This window comes from Coenobita brevimanus, chromosome 110 (assembly GCF_032717465.1).
Source record: "Coenobita brevimanus isolate Jiangsu-jjx chromosome 110, ASM3271746v2, whole genome shotgun sequence".
In the NCBI taxonomy this organism is placed as follows: Eukaryota; Metazoa; Arthropoda; class Malacostraca; order Decapoda; family Coenobitidae; genus Coenobita; species Coenobita brevimanus.
In genome coordinates, this window is record NC_137063.1 from 34464496 (window position 1) to 34491207 (window position 26712).

At 42.0% G+C, this 26712-nt stretch overlaps 1 protein-coding gene across 2 annotated transcripts in view; it reads left to right on the forward strand.

Moving 5' to 3' along the window:
• LOC145417459 (organic cation transporter protein-like) overlaps positions 1-26712 on the forward strand; it is a 330895-nt gene that overhangs the window by 226977 nt on the left and 77206 nt on the right. For both annotated transcript variants that reach the window (XM_080286154.1, XM_080286155.1), the window contains 3 exons: positions 797-1055; positions 4759-4927; positions 8386-8518. In XM_080286154.1, coding sequence (XP_080142280.1) covers positions 797-1055; positions 4759-4927; positions 8386-8518 — 561 coding nt within the window. The remainder of the gene's footprint in view (positions 1-796; positions 1056-4758; positions 4928-8385; positions 8519-26712) is intronic.

Genomic DNA, 26712 nt, shown 5'->3' on the forward strand with positions numbered 1-26712 from the left:
ACTGGCAAAGCAACGTTATAGGTAGCAGTAAAAATTTATAGGCATTTCAGTAAACTGCTGTGGATTTAATACCAAAAAGTAACGTAAAAATTGCATCATATTACGAGGACTTTATGTACGTAATCATTATTATTATTGTCATTATTGTTGTGCTATAATGGCAGCTGTGATACTGTGCGCGTAGACGCTAAATGAATGTGGGATTTGTTTCGTTATCCCCTTTGGACAATTGACGTCAATTATTGCTGCCACCAGACGATTTTGTTCAGCTTTAGAGAAAGTTTCCGACTTAGTGGAATTAAATGTATCCCTCAATAACCTCTTCATGACTGGGATTTGTCCTAATTTGAATAAAATCGTATAGAATTAGAACGAATAAAAAAGTAGACTAATTCACCGGGCTGAAGGGGTTAAACATAGTAAAAATTTTTGCCTTCATGTGAGATAGCACTGGCCAGGCCATGTTTTTAGTGGTTGGATGGCCGCGTGCGTGTGTAGCATCATTGGCGGCACAACTACGGGTGCAGCATTCACTCCTGAGCCCGTGCTGTCGTCAGTAAAGGAGGCCCTGTAGTACATCTTCCCTACCAGTTTACGCCTCATTTCCTCCCTTTTTCTTTCGCTCTTTTTTTTTTTTTTTTTTTTTTTTTTTTTTTTTGATAAATGATGATGGTGATGATGACTGTATACTTTCTCGGTATGGAATATTATGTCCTGGAAGAAAAGTTGTTGACTGGGGAGACAGATACATCAGTTTGGGCCGAACTGCTTTGAACCTAATTTTTTTTGTCCCCAGTTCAACCTGACCTGCGACAACTCTAGCCTGGTGCCCCTAGGGGGGCTGATGTACATGGTGGGTATGCTGCTAGGCGCCATCATCATTGGGGATCTGGCGGACAGAGTCGGCCGCAAGAAGGGCATCCTAGTGTCTGTGCTCCTCCTGGCCGGTGGGGGGATCATCGGCTCCCTCTCGCCCAACTACATCATGTTCCTCATCATGCGCCTCATTACCGGAGCGGGCGGAGTCGGCCTCTTCCAAGTCACCTTCGTCCTGGGTACGTCTTGGCCGGCTAAAGAACCGTATACTGGGTGGCATAGGGAGCTTCGGATTACTTTTTCACAGTTATTTATTTGGCATATTACACCCTTTTATTTTCGTGTACGTTACGTAGGCAAACAGTACCAACAGTAGTAGTTAGAAGCTGCAACTCTGGGCCCATCTGAACAAAAACCCGGTGGACTGAAGAACAAAGTTACTCTTCTCCTGCAGTCCATCGTCCTTGGTTGGGGGGATAGGCAGTGAGTTGGGGGAAGTGTTTATAACTGGGCAGGGGAGTAACTCATCTATATTGGAGCTACCACATTAAGGCGTCCTTTTCCATCACCAAACTTTGTCAGTATTAAAAATTTTATTAATTACAAAAGAGAATATCTGTTTTGAGCATAGTATATAGCTAAGAAAAATATCTTCCGAAGCCTGTATTGTCACCCAGAATACGGCCCACAGTATGACGATGTCATTGACGTTTATTCTTGTAATTGCAGATGACTCTGTTCTGTCTCTTCAGGTCTCGCATGTCACAGCCTCGTCTTGACATCAGTACAGTCATGTCTTTTGTTTTTATTCTTCACACAGCAAGATGAATTTGTTTTGCATTTCTCCTCCAAGTAACTGTACTGAATCCGTCGTTGCTTCTCCGTCATGGGTCGTTTTAATCCCTTCAGTACATTTTTTTTTACATAGTAATTCCATCAGCACAGAGGGGTTAGGCATTCTCCATTTACCCGCTCACTTCAGTGATACATATATTTTATTGCTGTTTCCGGCTGATGATTACATTTAATGTAGGAGACATACTGCAGGGGTTGAGTATAGACACGTTACTGCCATTGACACGTGAAGTCATTCTGAATTTTAATAAAATCATCTGAGGTGTTCAAGAACACGTGCTGGTTGAGTCAGTCTCATTCAGAGCCGCATTTTCTACTGCACCTTGGAATCAAAGATCTCAAAGGATCTCCCTGGATTTTGGGAACTTATTTGTAGTCATTCGAAAATGCTCCATCTCCATTGCCAGATGTATTACAGTGAAAACATATCGTATCGGAGTTTATCATTTATGACTGGTGCAGATTCATCCAGGTATCCATCCATCTTTTTTTAACCCATCAGGAGCGTAGGGACCCAAAGCTAGGCGTTTCAGTCCAGACATTTAAGGCAAGGGTGACCAGCCTCACCTGCTTCTGAGTGGCGTAATGTGAGCAGTAATCCCCAGCCAATCCATGAATGTTAACCTTTGCTGCCTTAATCGCTTGGAACACCTTAACTGGATAGACCATCAGGCCTCATTTGGTTATGTGGCCACTATCCAGCATAGTAAATGGTTTCCTGGATTGTGGTAAATCATTTGAATTACCAGTCAGTGTAGAGTCACCTGAAGGCAACAGTACTACGTCGAGTGAGTGGATGGTGGACACCCCCACCTACCACCAGTGTTTCAATATAACGTCAATAATAAAAGTTGATGAGCAGCGTCTGTCCGAAGTGACCGGTTTCCTGCAGTCCAGTGGGTCCACGTCCAGATGAGCGTGGGGCAATAACAACACCAGCAACACCAACAATAACACCATCAGAGTGATTAATATGATGTCTTTTGTATAGTTTTCTCCCTGTCGCCAGACGCATTTTTTTTCTACAGTAGTTAGGAGAGAGACACACTGGAGCGTTAGGTGCAGCCTCCATTACTGCTATCAGTACGAGGTCAGGAGATGTTAAGAACCATTTGGATATGGTGTCATCGTACTGAAGAGGTTCATTGCAGACGCATACTATAATGTTTCTCCACGTCTGCCAACGAAGTTCGACGGAGGTTGTGTATTCACCCATGTCTGTGTACACGATATCTCAAAACGTTGTTACTGTATTTCAATGAAATCTGGTGAATAGGTGGCCAGTGAGTCAAGAAAGACCGTAGTAGAAACCGTGATGGATCCAGATCTGAATACAGGAATAAATCCTTTTTTTTTTTTTGGGGGGGGGGGGGCGTTGGTGGAGGTACGCACTTTCTGATTTTGTGCAACAGGGCTGAGTAAGATTGTACAATTAATTGACATATGAGATTGTAAAAGTACTCATCTAGTAGGAAAGAGGAATTACAGCAGTAAATCATAATATCTATTGGCGCTGGTGAATGTATGCATTCTCTGAATGCTTTCTAGTTGTACCTTGAAACTAGACAGTCTGTTTGGCATTGTTTTGACCAGAATCCTCCTGTACATCACACACTTTTATATTACCAGATCATTGCTAATGCCCACCATCCAGGTTACCTCAGCCAACAAACTTAAAGGAGGTTATGGTTTCATTTGTGTCTGTCTGTCTGTTGTGTACATAATGTCTTACAGTAGTTATCGGATTCCAATGAAATTTGGTGGATTGGTGGCACTGGGTCAAAGGAAAACTCACTGGATTTTGAGATGAATCCGGATCCGGATGCGGGAATAAATAATTACATTCATTGGTGTCGGCAGAGGTACTCGTATGAGCTATATTAGACTCTGTAACAGGGCAAACCAAGACCGTAGACTCAGTTGAATGAATCTGAGACCGTAAAAATATTATTCTGGTAGGAAAGAGTGATTACTGCAGTAAATCTTAAGTTTTCTTGGCATTGGCGAAAGTGTGCACTCTCTCTGTACTTTCATGCTGAATATACGCGAGGGCTGTCATCAGAACTGGTGTGGTGGTATTAATGGGGTGTTTTTATATATGACATGTTGGTGGCTCCTGTGCAAGATCAGTGAAGTCTGTTTTACATATTTATATTTGGACAGTTTTACACCAGGTGCTCCTTATTATAATGGACTAAAGCTATGGTTGTTGCGGTTGTTGTTGTTGTTGTTGTTGTGACCTTAGGCATATCTGGACATGAACCCATTGGGCTGCAGGATGAAGTTGCCTTTCACCCGCAATCTATCATCCTCCTTTCAGAGGATATAGAGGGCGCTGCAAGACGTTTAATATACTGATTACAGGCAACTGCCACCACGTGAAAGTTCCCCTTCAAGCACCTGGGGCTACGACATTGCTCTTATTTAGAGAAATTTGCTGAACTGTGTAGCATGTTGCCACTAGATACCCTTCTTGACATCAACCGTGGCTCTTGAGTGGCATCGAACGCGCCACCATTCAGTCCAGTGTGTGTGCTCTAATCTTCTACACCATGAAAATCAAGTAGATAAACTGCTTCCTCCACCATACAGTCCAGGACTGAAGTTGCATCACTTCAGGCAAAAACCCACTTCCTTACTACTTCACCACCACTTCCCCCCGATTCGCATTAAGATGTCTGGCAGAATAGTGTTGGGAAATACAGACGTTGTTGTTAGCATTTGTTAATGTGGAGAAGACAGTAGGATAAAGTACATAGGTGTGGAGGGAGTACAATTGACAAAATTAAAGGACTTATTTCGGGCCCCTACTCCCTGGGAGCACACACTGACTCCATCTTTATAATGGCTAAATCCATAAGCCACGTAGCAAAAACGAGACACCACCCTGATGATCTCTAGTCGTATCTCAAGTGTGCATGAAATTTACAGGTGTGGAAACTTGGTTCAACCACTAGTTCAGCTGGGGACATTCATCCTTTCTGCCAATGGTATCACAGTACTGAGTTGAATACAACTGTTCTTTTCGGATTAAAGTACACCGCTTATATCAGAGTGTGAATTAATTACCAATTCATTCGTCTGCAGCTGTGGAGTTCATCGGAGCCAAGTGGCGTACCTTCGTGGGCATCATCATTGAGGTGCCGTTCGCTTTAGGTGAGGCTATGACGGGCGTCCTGGCCATCTTCATCCGGGAATGGCGCTGGCTTCAGGTTGCCGTCACCGCACCAGCACTTCTCCTCATCTCTTACATGTGGTCAGTCACTTCCTTACCAATATAGGTGTGACCCTGGCTTGTGTTTAGTATAAGACCTTTGGTTCAGTGAAGTACCTTTCCTTCCTGTTCTTACTACCTTCAGGCGATCTTTTTAAGCTTAAGAAAGATCCTTTGCGTTGAAGACATTACTATAGATGTATCAAACTATTTTTAAAAGTGAGTTAATATTGGGGAAATATAATCGCCTAACAATAGCAAGAATACAAGTAATCATTACGTCACAGGAATGAAAGGGTTACGTTAGTTAGGATAAGTTGGGCTCTTTTTTTTTTTTTTTTTTTTTCATGCAAGGAAGAAGGAACCAAAGACCAGGAGCTCGCAAAATTATTTCTCTAAGAAAAAACAAAAACAAGATAAAAGACAGCGAAATTCAAGATCCGTTCATTTCTGGATGTCTGGAGATCATAAGCAGTAGGAAATGCAGACAGAGGGAGACAGTTCTGGAGTTGACCTGTTGCATACATGAATGACCGGGAGTAATGTTTAACTCTTGCATTAGAGAGTTGGACAGAAAAGGGGTGAAAGTTTTTTTTGGTAGATGGGTGCTGTACACCCGCCGTAGTGGTGGAGGGATGCAAGCAGACAATTCAGAGGAGCAGTGACCATTGAAGTAGCTACAGAAAAGAGATAGAGATGCAACAGAGACAGAGGTTGAAGGGACCCAGTAAGAGGAGACGAAAAGCCTTAGATACCACCTTGTTAAGAAAACTGTATGTGGGGAGCCTACGCACACGAGAGTTGTCCTTTGTACAGGGGCGAATAAAACTCATATATAAAGTCAACAACTGTGAATGGTAAAGAAGGGACGGAGTCGGCTTAGCACACCCAATCTCTTGGAAGCAGATTTTGCAAGAGATATAATATGATCTTTCCCAGATAAATCCCGAGAGAATGAAACCCCAAGTATGTTTAAGGATGATGCAGGAATGCGTTGGATATTGTATTTAAAAAAAAAAAAAAAAAAAAAAAAAAAAAAAAGAGGATACTCCTGCGGAAGATTTTGTCGGGTTAATAGACGTAAGAACTGAGTTTTTGATGCATTAAAAACAAGATTTCTTTTACCTAAGTCAGAGATATGAGTCAGACATTAGGTGTGCCATAGCCTCATCCCGTGTTTGTTAAGTAACTGCTGAGAAGGATGCTGCGGGAACCGAATGGAAAGGTGAAGGGTGGAATCATCAGCGTATGAGTGGATAGGGTTAGATGTACAGCTTAGAAGGTTGTTGGTGGATTAAAGGAAGAGAGCTGATGAGTGGACAGAGCCATGAGAAACACCACTATTTATAGCTCCAGGAGAAGAACGGTGGCTGTCTACAACAGCAGCTGTAGAACGACCAGAAAGGAAGCTTGAGGTGAAGGCACAGATAGAAAGGTAGACACCGTAAGAGGGGAGTTTGGAAATTAAAGATTTATGCCAGACTCGATCGAAAGACTTTGAGATGTCAAGTGCAATGGCAAAGCTTTCGCCAAAGTCCCGAAAGGAGGATTACTAGGAGTCTGAAAGGTAGGTGAGAAGATCGCTAGTGGAGCGTCCCAGACGGAACCCATACTGACGATCAAAAAGAAGGTGCGATAGGAAAGATGCTATAAAATTTTTCTGTTAAGAATTTTAAAGCAGTTGGGAGATAGTTAGAGGGCTGGAAATGGTCCCCCTTCTTTGAGACAGGCTGAATGAGAACAAACTTCCAGCAAGAATTAAAGGTACAAGTTGATAAAGGCGAAAGAGTTTACATAGGCAGGGTGTAAGCACAGTCTTGACGACAACAGGAGGGATCCCATCAGGCCCGCATGCCTTATTAGTATTGAGGCCAGTGATGGCAGAAAATACAGCAGTTGAAGAAATTTTAATGTCAGCCATGGTGAAGTCAGAGGGAGGAAGTGATGGAGGAACTACACGAGAATCGTCTAAGGTAGAATTTGAGGAGAAAGGCTGAGCGAAGAGTTTTGATATATCAATAGAAGAAATAGCTACAGGGCCATCAGTGTGGAAAAGAGGAGGTAAGATTATAAGGTACAGTTGTTAGAAAGGTTTCTGGCAAGGTGCCGGAAGGAGCGGGAAGATTTCGAGTTGGAGAGTTCGGAGCATTTAGTACGAAAACCGGGCAGAAACCTAAGAGAAATGAGATTCAGGAGTTGGTTGGCCCTGGTGCTTTGGATTTGTTGTTATATTAGGTTGACTTGGATTAGGCTAGCTTTAAGTGAATTTGGCTTAGCCTGACATTGGTAGGTTAGGCTAGGTGTGGTTGGTTTGGCTGGCGTTAGGTTTGATAACATTTTGTACATTTTGACTAGGATGGTTGTGGTTGTATTAGGGTAGGAGGGGGCAGGAAGGGAAAGGTAGGGGAGGGGAGGACAGGGAAAGGTAGGAGAAGGGAGCGAAAGGTAGGGCCAGAGAAGGTAAAGAAAGGAATGGATGGACAGGTTAAGGTCAGGCGGGATGAAGAAAGGAATGGCTGGATAGGGTAGGGTGAGGCAGGGTGAAGAAAGGCATGGATGGAGAGTAGGGTCAGGCAGGGTGAAGAATGTAATGGATGGGAAGATTAGAAGAGAGTTAGGTACGTAAGAGAAGGGAATGGAAGATCAGGATGGGGCAAAGGAGGGCAGAGTACATTAAAATAAGATATGCGGTCGGTCCCCTCTTATTTCTTTATTTATTTGTTTACTGAGGGAAAAGTGCGGCTGAGATTTGGATAATAGAGTTAGTGTGGCTGGCTTAGGTTCAGTATGATGAAGTTAGATTATTTCCATACCGGGAAAAGCCCTGATGGATAATACTGTCCATCTTTATCAAAGAATGGTACTGGCCAAGTGTTGGCTAAGGGAAGATAAAGTTGTTGTGTTTGGTGTGGTTAGGTTAGGTTTGGTTTTGCTTATTTAGGTGTAGGTTAGGTTAGATTAGGTTAGTAGCCTTGTCTGGTTTGAGTTAGGCTAGGCTACCTCTAAGTTTGTATAGGTTTTGTTTTGTTGAGTAGGTTTGAGTAGGTTTTGTTTATTCAAGTTATCCTTTGTTTGGTTAGGTTGTTAAGTAGAGTTAGGTTGCGCTTTGTTTGGTTAAGTTAGTTTAGGTTTTGTTTGTTTGATAATTAGGTTAGGTGGGGATTTGTTTGGTTTGGTTGAGTAAGGTTAAGCTTTTTGGTTTGGTTGAGTTGTTAGATTAGTCAGGTTTATTTAGCCAAGGTAATGTTAGGCTTTACTTGGTATAATCACGTTATGTTAGTTGAAGTTTGGTTTGAATTATTTGGTTAGTTACCAGATTGATGGAAGTAGTACTGAACCAATCCTTATATTTTACCTGTGGCCAGTGATTATTGGGGGTTGGTTTAATGTGGGTACTTTAATTCGAGTAGCCTTAGTGATTTCATTTTGGTGTACGATGTCTTGATAATGTTATGTTTTACTGTAATGGTTGCCGAAGGAATGACACAAACTCTGGACAGGATCATGCCGGAGAGTGTGCGTTGGCTGGTGTCTGAGGGGAGGAAGGAGGAAGCCATCAGGATCATTAATAAGGCCGCAAAGGTGAACGGAGTAGAGGTCCCAAAACACCTGCTAGAAGACACCACTGTTGAGGTGGGTAAAGCACATTTGTTCTGACCTGAGGAAGATCACCAACTCATTCCGCCCTTACAGCTAAAGCTCATCAGATTTCACGCAGTCACGACATATGCGAGCACAAAGCAACCCAGTCCCATCAGGTAAAGACAGACAGACTGTAACAGGGCTGTGTGCACGTAGACTTATTGCTTTTTTGTGGCCTTTGGAGACTCTCAGGTACTATGTGCTTCAAAGTTTATTTTTTAGGTAGGTACACTACAATAGGTCATCATAATAACTCATCTTTTTTTTTTTCGGGGGGGGGGGTTATTTACTGTATTTGGTTAATTTTAACAAGGCGTAAAATTGCCATCTTTAATGTTGAGCCGTGATAAGACATTGACTCGAGAGTATGGCACAGGTCACAAAAAAAAAAAAAAATGTCATGGGAAGGATAAGGCACACCGTACTGTCCTAGTCTGCCAGTGAGTTACGATAACTAGACTGCAGGACAAAAATCTCCCCCAAGTTAAGATGAATAAACTACAGTGAAGTTTACTAGAAAACTTAACATAACAGTTTCATTGCTTCCTGCCATTTTCGTCCAGGTAACAACACCAAATGAATAGAAAAAAAATCTTTATATTTTTTTCCAGTCTTTATACTGTATATAACGTGGCCTGTACTGGAGCCTTACGCGTGTGTGTGTGTTCTTACCTTACCTAATTGTTCTTACCGAATTGTATCTTTATAGGAATGAGTCAAGCTCGTACTGTCCCGTGTCTTAAACCATATTTATCGTACATATCCTTAAATTTGTGAATTGTTTTGGCACACACTATTTCAGTCGGTAGTGCATTCCACTGATCAATTGCTCTGTTTGGGAAACTGAATTTCCTTACGTCTTTATCACCTCTCTTCTTATGCAGTTTTTTGCAGTGTCCTCTTGCTGATGCTTCCCCATATGTTAAGTAATCATTTATGTCTATTTTCTCCTTCCCTGATATGCATTTATATAGCATTATCATATCACCACTCTTCCTTCTTTCCTGTAGTGTTGGTAGATTCAGTTTATTTAGTCTTCGTAGCTTAGATCCCTTAACCCGCCCCATCCCGGAGACGTGAATTCACGTCCTCACGTGATGTGCACTCATATCCCGGAGACATAAATTAACGCGGCAACATTGCAAGGTCCCTAATTTGCACAATTTTCAATTTTCGCGAGTGATTTTTGGCACGTATACACGGGACACCTTCCTCTATTCCTCTACAAGATGCCAAGCAGGGACAATGCCTTACATCGCATAACCTCTCCCCCCCCCCTGCACGCCATTGTCTCGGCAATTCACCTGTTACCAGTGACCTGGCCAGTAAAGACATTCAGGGCCAGAGTGATTCCCCAATCAATGACAATGTGGAGGACAAAGTTTACATAGCATTAGAGGAAGAAACAGTCAGAAATGATGATCAGGTAATGTGGGAAAAAAAGGTCATGAATGGTGATGAGTTAGTGAGTGAAACAATGCTTATAATGCCTATATTACTGTTTGAAAACCAATATACTCTTGTACTACTTATAAATTCGTACCAAGTAAATAGATAAATACTGTTTATGAGTGGATAAAATAGTTACCCTCCCATAGAACTCGTTTTCTTTGGTGCCAGCCTGTTAGAAAACCCAGTCAGGTAAGGAGGTACTCGTACCTGAATCGAGTATTTTAAACCTCAGGTGAGCGATTTCTCTATGAATTTTCGATGTTTCTCACCAAAGGCGAATGTTTGAGCCTTAAAAAAAAAGGTCCAAAAATGTCGGGACTGGGGCATACCACTGCCCAGAAAACGTCGGGATGCGGCAGGTTAAGCTTGGTATCCATCTTGTAGCAGCCCTTTGAACTTTTTCAATCTTGTCTATGTGCTTCTTGAGATGAGGACTCCAGACTACTGATGCATACTCCAGGGTTGGTCTGATGAATGATGTTATTGTCCTTCATAGCATGTCTTCATTTATGTATGTGAATGCTATTCTCATATTTGCAAGCAGTGTATACATGTTCCGTACCTTCTCACTGATGTGGTCAGCCGGAGATAGTCTGTTATTGACAATCACACCTAGGTCCTTCTCTCTTTCTGATGTGTGTAGGTTTTTATTTCCTAACGTATAATCCCAATCAGGTCTTTTTCCACTTTTACCAAACTTGATTACATGACTCTTGTCCACATTGAATTCCATTTGCCATGTATTACTCCATTCATGAAGTTTATTTAATTCTTCCTGTAGCTCTTTACAAGAGTCTGTGTTAGTAATTCTCCTTTGTATTTTTCCATCATCTGCAAACATATTTAGATAGCATTCATTTCCAGTGTTACTGTTTATATCATTTATATACACTAAAAACATGATTGGTGCCAGCACTGAACCCTGTGGTACTCCACTAGTCACTTCTTTCCATGATGAGTAGTTTCCCCCTAGTACTGTTCTCATTTCTCTTTTTATGAGAAAATCTTGCATCCAACAAATCAGTTTGCCTCGAATTCCTCCTTGATGGTACAGTTTCCATAAAAGTGTTTGGTGTGGTGCTGTGTCAAATGCTTTCTTGAAATCTAAATCGATACTGTCGACCCATCCTTCTCTTTCCTGTGTTGTGTCTGTTACTCTGTCATAGTAACTCAACAGATTAGTAACACATGATTTTCCTTTTCTGAAACCAAACTGTCTTTCTGTTATCATATTGTGTTCTTCAAGATGATTTACCCAAGCTTCTCTTGTAAGCTTTTCTAATACCTTGCCTACAATCAGTGATACTGGTCGGTAGTTGAGTGGATTTTGTCTATTTCCTTTCTTGAATAAGGGGACAATATTTGCTTTCTTCCAAATATCAGGTAGTTTGCCTTGACTCAAGGATTTCTTGAAAATTAATAATAATGGTTTACTTAACTCCTTTGCACATTCTCGTAGCACGCAACATGAAATTTCATCAGGACCATTTGCTTTTCGTCTGTCTAATTTACTTAACTCCTCCTGTATTACTTTTTCTGATATTTGTATATCTGGTAGTATGTGTGACATGCATGTTCCACATAGTCCCTCTCAAAACTTTTTTCTTCTGTAAAAACTGATTGGAAATTCTTATTTAGTGCTTCACAAATATCTTTCTCTTGTGTATAGATGATTCCCTCGTCCGTAAGGGTGATGTAACTGTAAAATAGCTTCGGTTGATCACTACTTTTATTTATTATATCCTCCTCAAACTGTTTTTGGGCTTCCCTCCTTATTCTTGTATAATCGTTTCTTGCCTGTTTGTAATTATTATATGCCCATTCACTATTGTGTCTTCTGTATCTATTCCACAACAAATATCTTCTTTCTTTTGATTTTTTACATTCTGTATTGAACCATTTCTGTATTTTCTTATCTGCTTCTTTGTGCTGTGGGATGTACTTCCGGACTCCTATTTCATAAAATTCACAGAATTTTTTATATGCAGCATTTAAATCTTGTCCTCTAAGCTCATTTTCCCAATCAACTCCTAAGAAATACTTCTTTAGGTCTTGATAATTTCCCTTATTATAGTTTAGGATCTTTTTGTAACTTTCATTGCTGTTAACTATGTCATATGCTATCCTGAAGTTGCAATTTAGTACTGCATGATCGCTTTTGCCGAGTGGAGGGTGATATATTAAACTGTCAGTATCATTTTCTTGCCTAGTAAATAAAATTATGAGATCTAGCATTGAGGGTACATCGAGTCCTCTTTTTCTGGTGGTTTCCCTCACATGTTGCGTTAAGAAAAACTCTTGCACGAGATCCAGGAGCTTTTGGTCCCAGCAGCTTTCTTGGCTAATTATATCTAGAGTATTCCAATTTATATTTGTATTAAAATCTCCAGTTAGTATAATTCTTTCCGATTTCTCTTCCATTTTATGTAGTAATGCTCTTAAACTCTGAATTGTACTCTCTGCCAGGTCCTCATATTCGTCTCTTTCCCATGTGTTTGATCTGGGTGGCATGTACAAAGTGGCTACAATTACTTTCCCTTCAGATGTGTTGATCTCTACTGCAATCAGTTCTACTTGTGAGGGTATATCTAGTTTTATTTCATTGACTTTTAGATTTTTCTTAGTTAATATTATAATTCCTCCTCCTTTTTTTAAGTTTCTATCTCTTCTCCATATATTGTATTCCTCTAAGTTTAGTATGTCATTGGATATGTGTGTGTGTGTGTGTGTGTGTGTGTGTGTGTGTGTGTGTCATTCCCTTGTGCCTCTTCCTCATCAGTTTAGAAAATGGTATTCTCATGGGCGTTGGAGATTCCCTTGCCATATTCTTGTGTGTGCTCAACAGGCCCCATAGCAGTGTTTTATTAGGGGTTGTGAGAGTTTTACAGCGACTGTGCCGCCATCGACTCTTGCAATTTCCATGATGCTCGTCAGCGGAGAAGTGAAAGTGCAGCTTTATTCTTGACCAACATACGCGGCCTTAGCACAAATTTAAACTCTGTTCGTTTTTTCCTTCAATCCATATCCCCTCTGGCCCTTTTCCTCACAGAACCACCAATCTCACCCTCTGCTGATATATCCCCATTTTGTTTTCCCGGTTACCATCCCCTCAAACTTCTGTAACAAGGGCGGCACCTGTTGTTATATCAAATCCCAATATGCAGTTGACACTTTTTTAAACTTCACTTCATCCAGTTTTGATTATTCATTGTATAAACTAAATTGTCAAAATATTACCAAATATATCTGTGTAGTCTATCGCTTTCCCAATGCTTCTTCGGAACCCAGTGTATTTGATTCTATATCCACACAGTTGAGTAACCTTAACCTTGCCCTTAGCACTGAAATTACCATTTTGGATGATTTTAACATACATAATATTGAATGGTTATTGCATTCTGCCAGGATTGATGACGCTGGCCTAGAGTGAGAGCTGTTTCCAGAATCGTTTAATCTCACGCAGCTGGTAAAGCAACCAACCAGAATATCTGATAATCCCGACCATAATTGAATTTATTCTTGACAAATTATCCAGATTAATACAGGATAGAGGTACTGTCACCACTTGTATCCTCTGACCACAATCTCATCAAAGCCTCATTAGTTGACCCCCCCACACCTCCCCGCTCTGAACCTGTCAGGGTGATCCGATGGGACTTTGATAGGGCAAACTGGGATGGATTTAGAAATTATCTTGCAGACATTCCATGGCAGTCTTTCTTCTCTAATGATCCCAATTCTACCGAGTCCCACATTTGCGACTTAATACTTGCTGGTATGGTTTATTCATACCAAGTCAACAGTTCATTAAAAGATCGAACTCTCCAAAATGGTTTGATGGCAACTGTGCCAGAGCAACAGCCCAAAAGTCATTAGGATATAACTCTTACTTAAAATAAGAAACATCTGAATCACTCTCTCAATTTAAAATTGCTAGAAATCATGCAAAAGCTGTAGTAAATCTAGCTAAATCAAACTTTCTTCACAAGCAAGCATCAGAACTACTTAACAACCCTAGTGACAATATTCTGGTCAACTCTTAATTCTTTCAATAATAACTTTAACAAATCATCATCCATTCCCCCACTGAAATCTTCAGATGGCAACATTACAACTGCCCACGTGCGAAAGCAGATATTTTTGCCAATACATTTGCCAGAAATTCTACCATGGACGATGCCACCTAGAACGTCCCGGTACTAGAACTTGACTCTCTCGAAATTGTTCCACTTAAAATACAGACAAGATACGTAAAATCCATCCTAGACAATTTACCCACCAACAAAGCTCCAGGCCCAGATGGAATTCCGCCAATTGTTTTGAAAAAGTGTTACCCTGAACTTGCCTCTGTTCTAGCTAAATTATTCAGACTATGCAAACGTACTTCTTCATTCCCAAATTCATGGAAAGAAGCCAATATCCACCCAATTCCGAAGAAAGGAAGTTCCTCTGACCCCTCCAATTACAGACCAATAGCTGTCACATCTTCTCTTGGTAAGGTATTTGAAACTTTAATTAATAAGCACATTGTTAAACATCTTGAATCCAACAACTTAATTAGTGATAGACAATATGGTTTTCGCCAAGAAAGATCCACCATTGACATACTTAGTCTCCTAACTCATACCATCCATCAATCAATCTACCTACATGGAGAAACTCATGCCGTAGCCCTGGATATTTCTAAAGCTTTTGATAGAGTATGGCACCGTTCCCTGCTGTCCAAACTCCCTTGCTGTGGACTAACGTCTTTTGTTCCTTTGATCTCCTCATATCTCAGTGACAGGAAAATAAGAGTAAAAGTAGATGATGTATTTTCCGATTTCTACTCAACGCCGGCGTGCTGCGGGGATCAGTTCTGGCCCGAACCCTGTTCCTGGTTCATATAAATGATCTCTTATCTGTCACCCACAATCCCATCCACTCATATGCAGATGACTCAGCACTACATAGTTCATTCAAACTCAGACATCCATTTACAAAGTCTGATATCTCTAACTCTCAACTCAGTACAGCCATATCCATAAATCAAGACCTATCTACGATCAGTGAATGGAGACAAAACAACTTTGTCTCTTTTAATGCTAGTAAAACTAAATATACACAGTTTACTAATAGACAGATATTGCCAGATTCGTATACAACCTTAAGTACTAATATTCCCATCTCCAAAAGTATAAAATTTCTCGGCGTCTTACTTAACAATGCCATCAGCTGGACCTGTCACGTTAGATCACTTGCTAAAACCGCCTTAAAGAAACTTGGATTATTGTACAGAGTCCGTAACTTCTTCACTGACGAGCAGTTAGCTATAATTTATAAGAGTCATGTGCGCCTGTGGAGTCACATGGAGAGACAGGCTGACGAATGAGGATATAAAGGAGCGTTGTGGTGTGGATGTGGATGTGATAGGAAGTGTTATGAGGAACACACTGAAGTGGTTTGGCCATGTGGAGAGGATGGAGGGTGAAAGACTGACGAAGAGAGTGTATGTGAGTGAGGTGGAGGGGGGAAGAGGGAGAGGGAGGCTGAGGATGAGATGGAGGGATGGGGTGGAGAGGTATATGAGAGGGGGAGGTGCGAGTTGGGAGCAGGGCAGTGAAATGGCGGGGGACAGGACGATGTGGAGGTGATTTGTTTGTGGCCACCCCTAACGGAATTGAGGCGTCTGGCAATAGATAGATGTGCGCTTTCAGCTTGAATATTACTGACCCTTGTGGAATGGATGTGGAGAGGTTGCATTAAAACAACCAGACAAAATTCAGAACAAGGCTGTTAGAATTAATAACAACCCTGCCATTACAAATAAACTACCTCCCTTACAAGTAGAAGCAATGTTGCCTCCCTTGCATTATTTTACAAATATTTTTATGGCAAATGCACAGACAAAGTTGCGTCCTTGGTGCCACCTCTCCATGCCTTCCCTCGTGCTACACGGGCATCTGGTAGTGCTCATGACTGGAATGTTACTCAGCCATATTGCAGAACTTCTGTCTATCAGAATTCTTTCATTCCCCGTACTGCATCTCTTTGGAACTCGCTTCCCCAGAGTTGTTTCCCTCCAAACTTCAACCAATAGCTGTTCAAATCTGTTACAGATATTTTATGAACAGAGGACACCAGTAATCAGGTGTATGGATTTTATATTTTTTTTATTCATTTGTTTTTTCCTTCCTCTGTTCTGTTATAAAAAAAGAAAAAAAAAATCATGGACCTGCGGAGCCACTCAGTATCTCACCCCACTGCGATAGGAAAAGAAGACTGGGTGGTGATGATGGTTTTAGTATTATGAGGCCTTTTATTATTATTATTATTATTATTATTATTATTATTGTTGTTGTTGTTGTTGTTGCTGTTATTTTTATTATCATTACTAGTAGTGGCAGTAGTAATAATAGTAGTAGTATCATTTATACCTGACAGGATTAGAGAGAGAGAGAGAGAGAGAGAGAGAAATTTAAGTGCCTGCAAAACACACAGTGCAAAACTACAATAGATACCTCCCAACAAAACAGAGGTATCTATGCTATACAAATGATCCCTAATGCAGGAAACCCAAGTACTGATCCACAAAACTACTGCCCAGTCTCCGTGCCAGAATTTCCAGGGAATTTAAAAGGATAATAAATCATCGGCTGCGATGGCACTTAGAGGATAGTAACCTCTACAACTTCACATTAGAAGCACAACATCGGCAGTAACAATAGCCTCAGAAGAAAGTGTGTGTGTGTGTGTGTGTGTGTTTTACCTTACCAAATTGTTCTTACTATACCAAATTGTTCTTACCTAATTGTATCTTTACAGGAATGAGTCAAACTCGTACTGTCCCTTATCTTAAACCATTTTAATCGTACATATTCTTAAATTTATGAATTGTTTTGGCACACACTATTTCATTCGGTAGTGCATTCCACTGATCAATTGTCTTATTTGGGAAACTTTTTATCGCCTCTCTTTTTATGCAGTTTTTTGCAGTGTCCTCTTGCTGATGCATCCCCATAGGTTATGTAATCATTTATGTCTATTTTCTCCTTCCCTGATATTCATTTATATAGCATAATCATGTCTCCTCTTTTCCTTCTCTCCTGAAGTGTAGGTAGATTTAGTTTTTCTAGTCTTTCTTCGTAACTTAGATCCCGTAAGCTTGGTACCCGTCTTGTAGCGGCCCTTTGAACTTTTTCAATCTTATCCATGTGTTTTTTGAGATGAGGATTCCAGACTACTGATGCATACTCCAGGGTTAGTCTGATGAATGATGTTATTATCTTTCTTAGCATGTCTTCATTTATGTATGTGAATGCTATTTTCGTATATGCAAGTAGTGTATACATGTTCCGTACATTCTCGCTGATGTGGTCAGCCGGAGATAGTCTGTTATTGATAATCACACCTAGGTCTTTCTCTCTTTCTGATATGTATATGGTTTTATTTCCTAACTTATAATCCCAGTTAGGTCTTTTTCCACTTTTACCAAACTTGATTACATGACACTTGTCCACATTGAATTCCATTTGCCATGTACTACTCTATTCATGAAGTTTATGTAATTCTTCTTGTAGCTCCCTACAAGAGTCTGTGCTAGTAATTCTCCTTTGTATTTTTCCATCATCTGCAAACATATTCAGATAGCTCTCATTTCCAGTGTTACTGTTTATATCATTTATGTACACTAAAAACACGATTGGTGCCAGCACTGAACCCTGTGGTACTCCACTAGTCACTTCTTTCCATGATGAGTAGTTTCCTCTTAGTACTGTCCTCATTTCTCTTTTTATGAGAAAATCTTGCATCCAACAAAACAGTTTGCCTCGAATTCCTCCTTGATGGTACAGTTTCCATAAAAGTCTTTGGTGTGGTACTGTGTCAAAAGCTTTCTTGAAATCTAAATAGATACTGTCCACCCATCCTTCCCTTTCCTGTATTGTGTTTGTTACTCTGTCATAGTAGCTCAACAGATTAGTAACACATGATTTTCCTTTTCTGAAACCAAACTGTCTTTCTGTTATCATACTGTGTTCTTCTAGATGATTTACCCAAGCTTTTCTTATAAGTTTTTCTAATACCTTGCTTACAACACTGGTCAGTGATACTGGTCGGTAGTTGAGAGGATTTTGTCTATTTCCTTTCTTGAATAAGGGGACTATATTTGCTTTTTTCCAAATATCAGGTAGTTTCCCTTGACTCAAGGATTTCTTGAAAATTAAAAATAATGGATTACTTAACTCCTTTGCACATTCTCGTAATACCCAACATGAAATTTCATCAGGACCACTTGCTTTTCCTCTGTCTAATCTACTTAACTCCTCCTGTATTACTTTTTCTGCTATTTGTATATCTGGTAGTATGTGTGGACATGCGTGTTCCACATAGTCCCTCTCAAAATTTTTTTCTTCTGTAAAAACTGATTGGAAATTCTTATTTAGTGCTTCACAAATATATTTCTCTTGTGTATAAGTGATTCCCTCGTCCGTGTGTGTGTGTGTGTGTGTGTGTGTGTGTGTGTAATTCACCGGTCGGTCAGGATCACATGATGGACGTGATCGTCAGCTTTTACCCTCCCGGAAGGGAGCTGAGAGCTCATATAGTCCGATCTAAGGGCAAGGCTGTGACCTTCACACACGCACACACCCATCCCCTTGCTCAAGGGGGACAGTAACCACCCACTTCGTCAGTGAAACTTTTCGCAACCTGAGCGAGGCGCGAACTCCCGTCTACCAGATGGCAAGCGAGAACGTTACCACTGCACCAGCGAGCGGTGTGTGTGTGTGTGTGTGTGTGTGTGTGTGTGTGTGTGCATTGCCATGGTGAAGCATCTTTTTATTTGTGCGCCACTTGTCTGGACATTTTCACCTCACATCGCCCGACAAAAAGTGTTGACAAGTTCCATACGATAGGCTAACAGTGTCACTAACATGTGGGTTGACCTCCTGCGATCTTTGATGATGGTTGCTTGAACTTTGGCCGCGTTGTCAGCAGTTGAACTGGTGGGAGGGTGACCAGAACCTTCATTGTCATCTGTTTGTCCATTTTTTAAATGCATAAACCAGTCGTAGATTTGTGTAATCCTCAAAGCATTGTCACCAAATGCTTGGTTCAGCATTTTCTGAGTTTCTGTTGCTTTCTTCCAGAGTTACAGAAAATTTGATGCACACTCGTAGCTCTTTCACATCCTCCATTTTTTAGATCCCAAAATTCGCTAACAAACTCAAACAGAATGATAAAAAAAAAAAAAAAAAAGCAGCAAACGCATCCATCCAGCACAACACCATTTCACTCACTAACAGACAAAGGATGGTGCACTGCCACCTAGCATCCACACTGTACGACAAGCGGTCTCCGCCCTCCTTTCAAGTTGTGGGAATTTGGGGGTAGCACTTCGTGTGTGTGTGTGTGTGTATACAGTGAACTCTCACATTTGGCGAGTAATAGATGCAAAAAAAAAACTCGCCAAACTGGAATTCGCCAAATCTGAACTGAATAACTAAAGGGAAAAAATAAATCTGTACATGGATGGGGTAATAAAAGAGGTACAAGGTAGGGTAGTGGATGTTGGAGTGGCCCTGGTGAGAGAGGATATTGTTTGGAAACTCCCTGTACTGTTGTTTACAGATGATACTGTGTTGTTGAGTGAAGACGAAGGGGAGCTGCAAGGCTTGGTGGATGAGTTTGGGAGAGTGTGTAAGAAACAAAATCTAAAGGTGAATGTAGGGAAGAGTAAAGTGATGGTCTTTGAGAGAGGTGAAGTCAGTGAATGTACAGCGAGGTTGGATGGTGAGGAATTGGAAAATTTGAGTATGTTTAAGTACTTGGGTAGTGTGATGAGTAAGGATGGAGGTTTGGAGGGTGAAGTGCATGAAAGGGTACAGCAGGGAAGAAAGGTTGCTGGTTCTTTGAAAGCAGTGATAAGAAACAGGGAAGTGAGCATGGAAGTGAAAAAGTTACTACATGACAGTATTGTGGTACCAACTCTAAAGTATGGAAGTGAAGCTTGGACGTTGTTGGGAGGACACAAGTCAAGAGTGAGAGCAGTGGAAATGAGTTATTTAAGAGGAGCCTGTGGAGTCACGTGGAGAGACAGGCTGACGAATGAGGATATAAAGGAGCGTTGTGGTGTGGATGTGGATGTGATAGGAAGCGTTATGAGGAACACACTGAGGTGGTTTGGTCATGTGGAGAGGATGGAGGGTGAAAGACTGATGAAGAGAGTGTATTTGAGTGAGGTGGAGGGGGGAAGAGGGAGGGGGAGGCCGAGGATGAGATGGAGGGATGGGGTGGAGAGGTATATGAGAGAGGAGGGTGTGAGTTGGGAGCAGGGCAGTGAAATGGCAGGGGACAGGGCAACTTGGAGGCGATTTGTTTGTGGCCACCCCAAACGGGATTGAGGCGTCTGGCAATAGATAGATAGATAGATAGGTTCTGAGCATGCATGACTGGACTGTTTTTCCACCTATATTACAACATTACTGGGTGTAAATCGTGTGATAAACACACATAACATGATTCAATTTAATTTATTTTCGCCATAAACAATACAAAACAGAAAAAACTCGCACAAGAAAAGAAATTAATGGGCCTGATGTGCACGTGGTGTATGGTGCGTGGATGCCTTAGTTGGTGGTCTGCCAAGGTCACCCATTCCACATTTCTGTGTTTCATCAGCCATTATGTGTACTCAAGTCCTCAGCACAGGTAGGAATCACAAAAAAAACACAGACACCATGTGATGGTGGTTGACTGAGAAGTGTACTGCACCTGATGGTGGCTGGCAGAGAAGTGTAAACAAAGATGTCTTGGAACCAGGGTTGCCAGAGTCTTGTGACCAAAAGTGGGGGAAACAGGCCTCAAAAGTAGCGAATTTCGGTATAAAGTAGCCCAACATAATTATGTACAGTAGAGAGAGAGAGAATTCAAAATTTAGTAGCACAGGGCTTCCAAAAGTAGCCCAATTCGCCACTTGTAGCACACTCTGGCTACTTCAGGAGATTTGAGAATACAAGACTTGAATTTCATAATGCAAATTAAATTTTGTTTAAATTAATTCAGATTAATAAAAAAAAAACTTGAAATTAATTGGCATAAAATATATTTTTATTATAATTTCATTAACCCCTTAACCGCGGGGCGTCACTTTCGTGACGCTCGGCCACAATGGATCATACCGCGGGGCGTCACTTTTGTGATTCTGTGTTATTTTGAATTATCCCGGGCTCTCAAGTGGTGGCTTGTATCATCTATCAGTACTGCCAATGTCCAACATTAGTCAGCACTCCAAATCTCTTCTGTACTCCCATCCATTGTTGACATTTTAGCGATTTTACCCCCTTCGTGACTCCCCTCCCTACCTGCCCTCCATTACCCTCTCCTCTCACCTCCCACGCCGCGCTGCGCTACGGAAATTTCCCCCTGATTTTTCCACAGATTTCATCCATTGAAATAAGCCCTATGCCCTATATTTATACCAAATAATATATACCAAAAAAAAACAGGTAAGTGATAGTGTTATACTCCAGAAATTGGCTAATTATCACCTGACAAAACCTCACGTGCATTCATTCGCTACATTACCATGGTAATTTCCCCTTTGATTTATGCCTTGTAATCGATGTCTGTAATAAAAATATATATCAGAAAGGAAGGGAGAATCCTAACTGACATTGACATTCACCTGGAACTACCTATTTCTTTATTTATTGCCGAGATTTTCTACCTATAAAAAATTAGCCTGTAAGTTAGCAGCAGTCAGCCTAAAGTGTCATTGTCAACCCTTCCCTTCTCAGATAAGCCGCGGCATTTAGTTCCTTGTCCTCCGCTGTAGAGAAAACATGTCGCACTCGCGCCCCGCCATTCCTGCCGCTTCTGCGCCCATTGCAAAGGGCCCCGTGACCTCTACTCCAAAGAAAAGTGGTGGGGCAAGCAGGAAAGGCCTCAGTGACTCTGTAGTGGCACGAGAACTGGCAGAATTGTCCATGATAATGATGGACAGTGACTATGACGATTCGGGTGAATCGTGTGATGAGGCGGGTGAGGTTATCGCGCCAGAAACAGCGACAACGAGTGCTTCAATAAGTGAATCAGTGTCTAGCTCCAAGGGAAAGGAGCCTTTAGTGCAGGAAGGACAAGAATTTGGGAAGGGAGCGAAAAGGCGGCGTGTTAGTCCCAGAACAATGCCCCCACGTGACCCAGCCCGCCATGAGTCACGAGTGCATTCACCTCCCCGTTCCCCAAGCCCCGCTTTACTCATCTCGTCATCATCATCGGCTGAGTTATCTCCGGAGTCTTCGTCGTCGGAGTCACCACCAGCATCAACAGTGAAGGCAGGCCGTAGAGGTAGAGGTAAATCTAGGTGAGTGAAAAGTAGTGTAGCTAGTAGGGTAAGGGCTGCTAGTGCTGTACGGCAACCTAGGGTCAGTGAGAGTGACCTTGACAGAGATAAACCTCCCTCACACCCAACCTCCACCACCACCACCACCACCACCACCACCTGCCCTACACCGCCACGACATGGAATCCTGGACGCCTTCGCGTGGACGGAAGGGTCAGATTTTGTCCCCGAAAATCTTGTTTTCAATGAGAGCTCCTCAGGAGTTCAGCCTGCCTTCACTATGGATGAAAATGCTGAGTGTGTCGACTACCTTTTGGCCTTCCTAGATGACGAAGTCATGCAGCACATATGTGATGAGACCAACAGGTATGAATCACAACGTGCTGCAAGTGGTACAGGTGCAGCCAAGATGCAACAGTGGTCCATGCTGGGAGTGCAGGAGCTGTATGTGTTCTTTGCCCTCATTCTTCTCATGCCACACTCCAAGAAGCATGAGTTGGAAGAATACTGGTCCATGGACCCCTTACTATCCTCACCCACCTTCAATAAGTACATGGCCAGAGATCGCTTCCGGAACATCATGGGAAACCTGCACTTTGCCGACAACGATGTACCTTCCCAAACCGACCCACTCTGGAAGATCAGGGAGATTCTGAGCAGAATGAAGGATAAGTTCATGTCATTCTTCCACCCATTTCAGAAGGTTGTCATTGATGAATCCTTGGTTTTGTTCAGAGGACGTCTTCGGTTTGTTCAGTACATTCCAAGCAAACGCCATCGCTTTGGAATTAAGTTCTTTGTACTGTGCGACTGTAAGACGGGGTACATCCTTGACTTCGTCATATATTCAGCCAGCACTGTCGATCTCGATAAAACACCCCCCATTGGCTTCTCAGGCTGTGTTGTGAAAGTGCTCCTAGAAAAGTATTTTGGTGGGAATCATGTGCTGTATACAGACAACTACTATACAGCACTGAAACTTGCCAAATACCTTTCTGAGCATGGCATTGGCTCCTGTGGCACTGTGAAAAGTAATCGTGCCAACTTCCCCAAATTCCCAGAGGCGGGAACCTCGCAGCGAGGAGACGTGCACCTACGCAAGTGTGAGAAGATGCTGGCAATATGGTGGCATGACAAGAGAGTCGTGCACATGCTTACCACTGTACATAAGGGGGAGATGAGAGACAGTGGGAAGGTCGACCGTAGGACAGGCAAACCTGTGATGAAACCTGATGCTGTGTTGGACTATAATATCAACATGCGGCTGGTGGACAAGTCCGACATGATGATTGGTGAGATCGACTGCCTCAGGAAGAATACTAGGTGGTACAGGAAAGTTTTTCTGCATCTCATAGATATGACGATGCTGAACGCCTTCATCCTGTACAAGATGAAGGTAAAGCCACCCAAGTCCTTCTCCCTGAGGTTGTTCGCCAGGACTTGTGTCCAGCAGCTGCTGGAAAGATATGGTAGGGTGCAAGCAGCAACTCCAAGGCGCCATCCAGTAACACTTCCCGACCGACTTGAGCAGAGGGCGTATATGGATCGGCACAGGCTTGAGCTAATGCCTGCCACAGGGAAAAGGAAGGCTGCAATTCGCAGGTGTCAGGTATGTGCGCATACCACACACCGCACACCTGAGCATAAATGCACCTCTTGGCAGTGCGCTGAGTGCCAGGTTCCCCTCTGTGTTACCTGCTTCTTCGATTACCACAGCCAGAAGCAGTTCTAACAGTGCAAGTGTGGAAGCAGAATTATTTGGAAATAATGAGTAAATAATGTGTAAATAGCAGGTGAAAGCAATGGATGTTCAGTTCATATGATTGAACAGTGTATTATAGTTTTATCTTACTGAAAGTGACAGTGAATAACATAGTGTAAGTAAAATAGCAGGGTAAATATTGAAAATAGAATAGAAAATGTAAATGGTAATGTAAGTAATTAGTTATATAAGAATATGAGTACAAATAATTTATGTTATAACAGTGAGAGTGAATCCGTGGCTCTCAACGTATTTTACTGACTGAAAAATTGAATAACTTCAGTGACAATAAACTAATACGACTGAAGGAAACTTATGGAGAAAGACTCCAGATATATATAAGTGTGATATAGTAATAGAAATATAAAGTGTGAGGGGTTTTATGAATAATAAATGACAGAGTGCCTAGAGCGAACTAGCGCAAGTGCGACGATCAGACGCACTCGTAATTTCCATTGCTTTCACAGTGTTTTTTTTTTTAGTATGGATCCCAAACTACTTGAAAATTGTAGAATAGTGTTTATAGTGTTTGTATCTGGCTGTGGTAATCATATTACGGGTTGTCGGGAAGTGTAAAGTGGAGACTTCGTTACCCTACTTCAGAGGTCTCCACAAGTCCTACGGTAACCGACGAAGGCTCAACAATCATTCCAGGAGAAAGCTGAAGGTATGTGCCATAAGCATATGTAATTTTATTATTCTAGGACTAATAACTGATTTTTGGCAAATATTTTTTGAGAGTCTGTCGGAGCCCAAATAACCCCGCGGGACACGCAAGTCATTGGTAAACAAGGCCGCGGTGTAGGGGTTAAAACAACTCGCCAAATGTGAGATTTCTGTTGCCAAATTAGAGTGTTGTGTACAATCCCATCCCATCTCTAAAAGTGAATTCGCCAAATAAAAACTCGCCAAATGTGAGAATTCACTGTATATATATATATATATATATATATATATGTATATATACCTGTATTTGTGTGTGTGTGTGTGTGTGTGTGTATGTGTGTGTGTGTGTGTGTGTGTGTATATTGTATCATTCATATCGTTTATAAAGACTCCAACATACTTGCATGCTTTGACCATGGTCAGCTAATGGCGGCCCCCTCCATGATGCTCGATCTCTTGCAGCTTCCCTATTCAGTCCCATATCCCTGAGGTCACACACTCTGTGACTGCGTCCTGGGTCTTTTTCGGTCTGCGTCTCACAATCCAACCCCCGATGTTCACACATCTCACTTTCCACACCCAGTTATCATCAGAACATGACATCTTCAATTCTCTCCAAATGCCTAAAATCATCTCAGTCTGCCCCTCCTCATCACAATACCAACACACGCCAGTCCCATCCTTCCTCACAACTCTAAAATCTTAAACCTAATCCACCCCCCCAGGCCTTGCATTCAAGGACACACACACATCCATTTAATCATTATCACCTCCATACGTTTGAGCCCACAAACATCATCTTCCTTTACTGCCCAGGCCACATAACCATACAACATTACACTCCCAACACATGCCACATACTTGTATAAAGGTCCCATAGCATGGACAGAGAGCCCTCTCAATGTAAGGCAAGGCAACATCTCCCTGAACTTCCTCCAGCCACTCAGCTCAGCCACAGAGCTAGCTCCAGCCCCACCTCTGGCACACAACATGTCCCTCAGATAACAAAACTCATCCACACATTCAAAAGACTCACCAGCAAGATCATCCCTTTCACGCCTGACAATCTCTACATGCTCTGTTTGACACACTGCACACACGAAATCAGCATTATCTCGTGGTCTGCCTCAGATGCCACTGCATCTCCCGTGTAAGCATCCACCACAAACATTGCACAAGATGGAGTTGCTTGCCATACACTTGTGGCTTACCACACATGGCCATTCTCACTCTGATTTGACAATGCCATCAACAGTCTTAGATATCACCTTTGTCCTGTCAACATTCACTGTCAGATCCATATGCCCTATGCCATCTCTCCACATCTTAAATCTGTCCTCTGCCTCTCATTCATTCAACATCTCCCAGGGGAGTCCATTTTTGAAGCCACATGAGAGGGTATGAAGCACCATGATAAACAATAAGGGGCCTAAGACTGACCGCTGATGCCCACCAACATTCATGGAATACTAATCACTCAAATCTCCATTCACTCTCACCTGGGTGCGAGCACTCACGTGCATAGCCATAACCACTCTAACCAGCCACTCCTCAGTCCCTAGCTCTCGCATTGCCCACTTTATCTCTTCCCTAGGGACTCTGTCAAATGCCATCTCCAAATCACCAAAATCAAAGAAGAGATCCCTTTTTCTTTCCTATATATTTTTCCTGGAGCTGACAAACAATGACTATGGTATAAGTGGTCCCTTTGCCTGGCATAAACCCAAACTGCATCTCATCAGTGTTCACTCTTCTCTAATCATACCTTTCAGAACTCTCTCCATTACCTTCATTGTCTGGTCCAAAAGCTTTATGCCTCTATAATTTCCTCTCTCCAGGGCATCATCCTTTCCCTCGAACACATTTACAGTCACACTCGTCATCCGGTCATCTGGGACAACACACTCATATATATATTCATATTTATCAAAGCAGTAACTAACCCCACTCCTATGTCTCCTGAGGCTTTCAGCATTTCAGCAG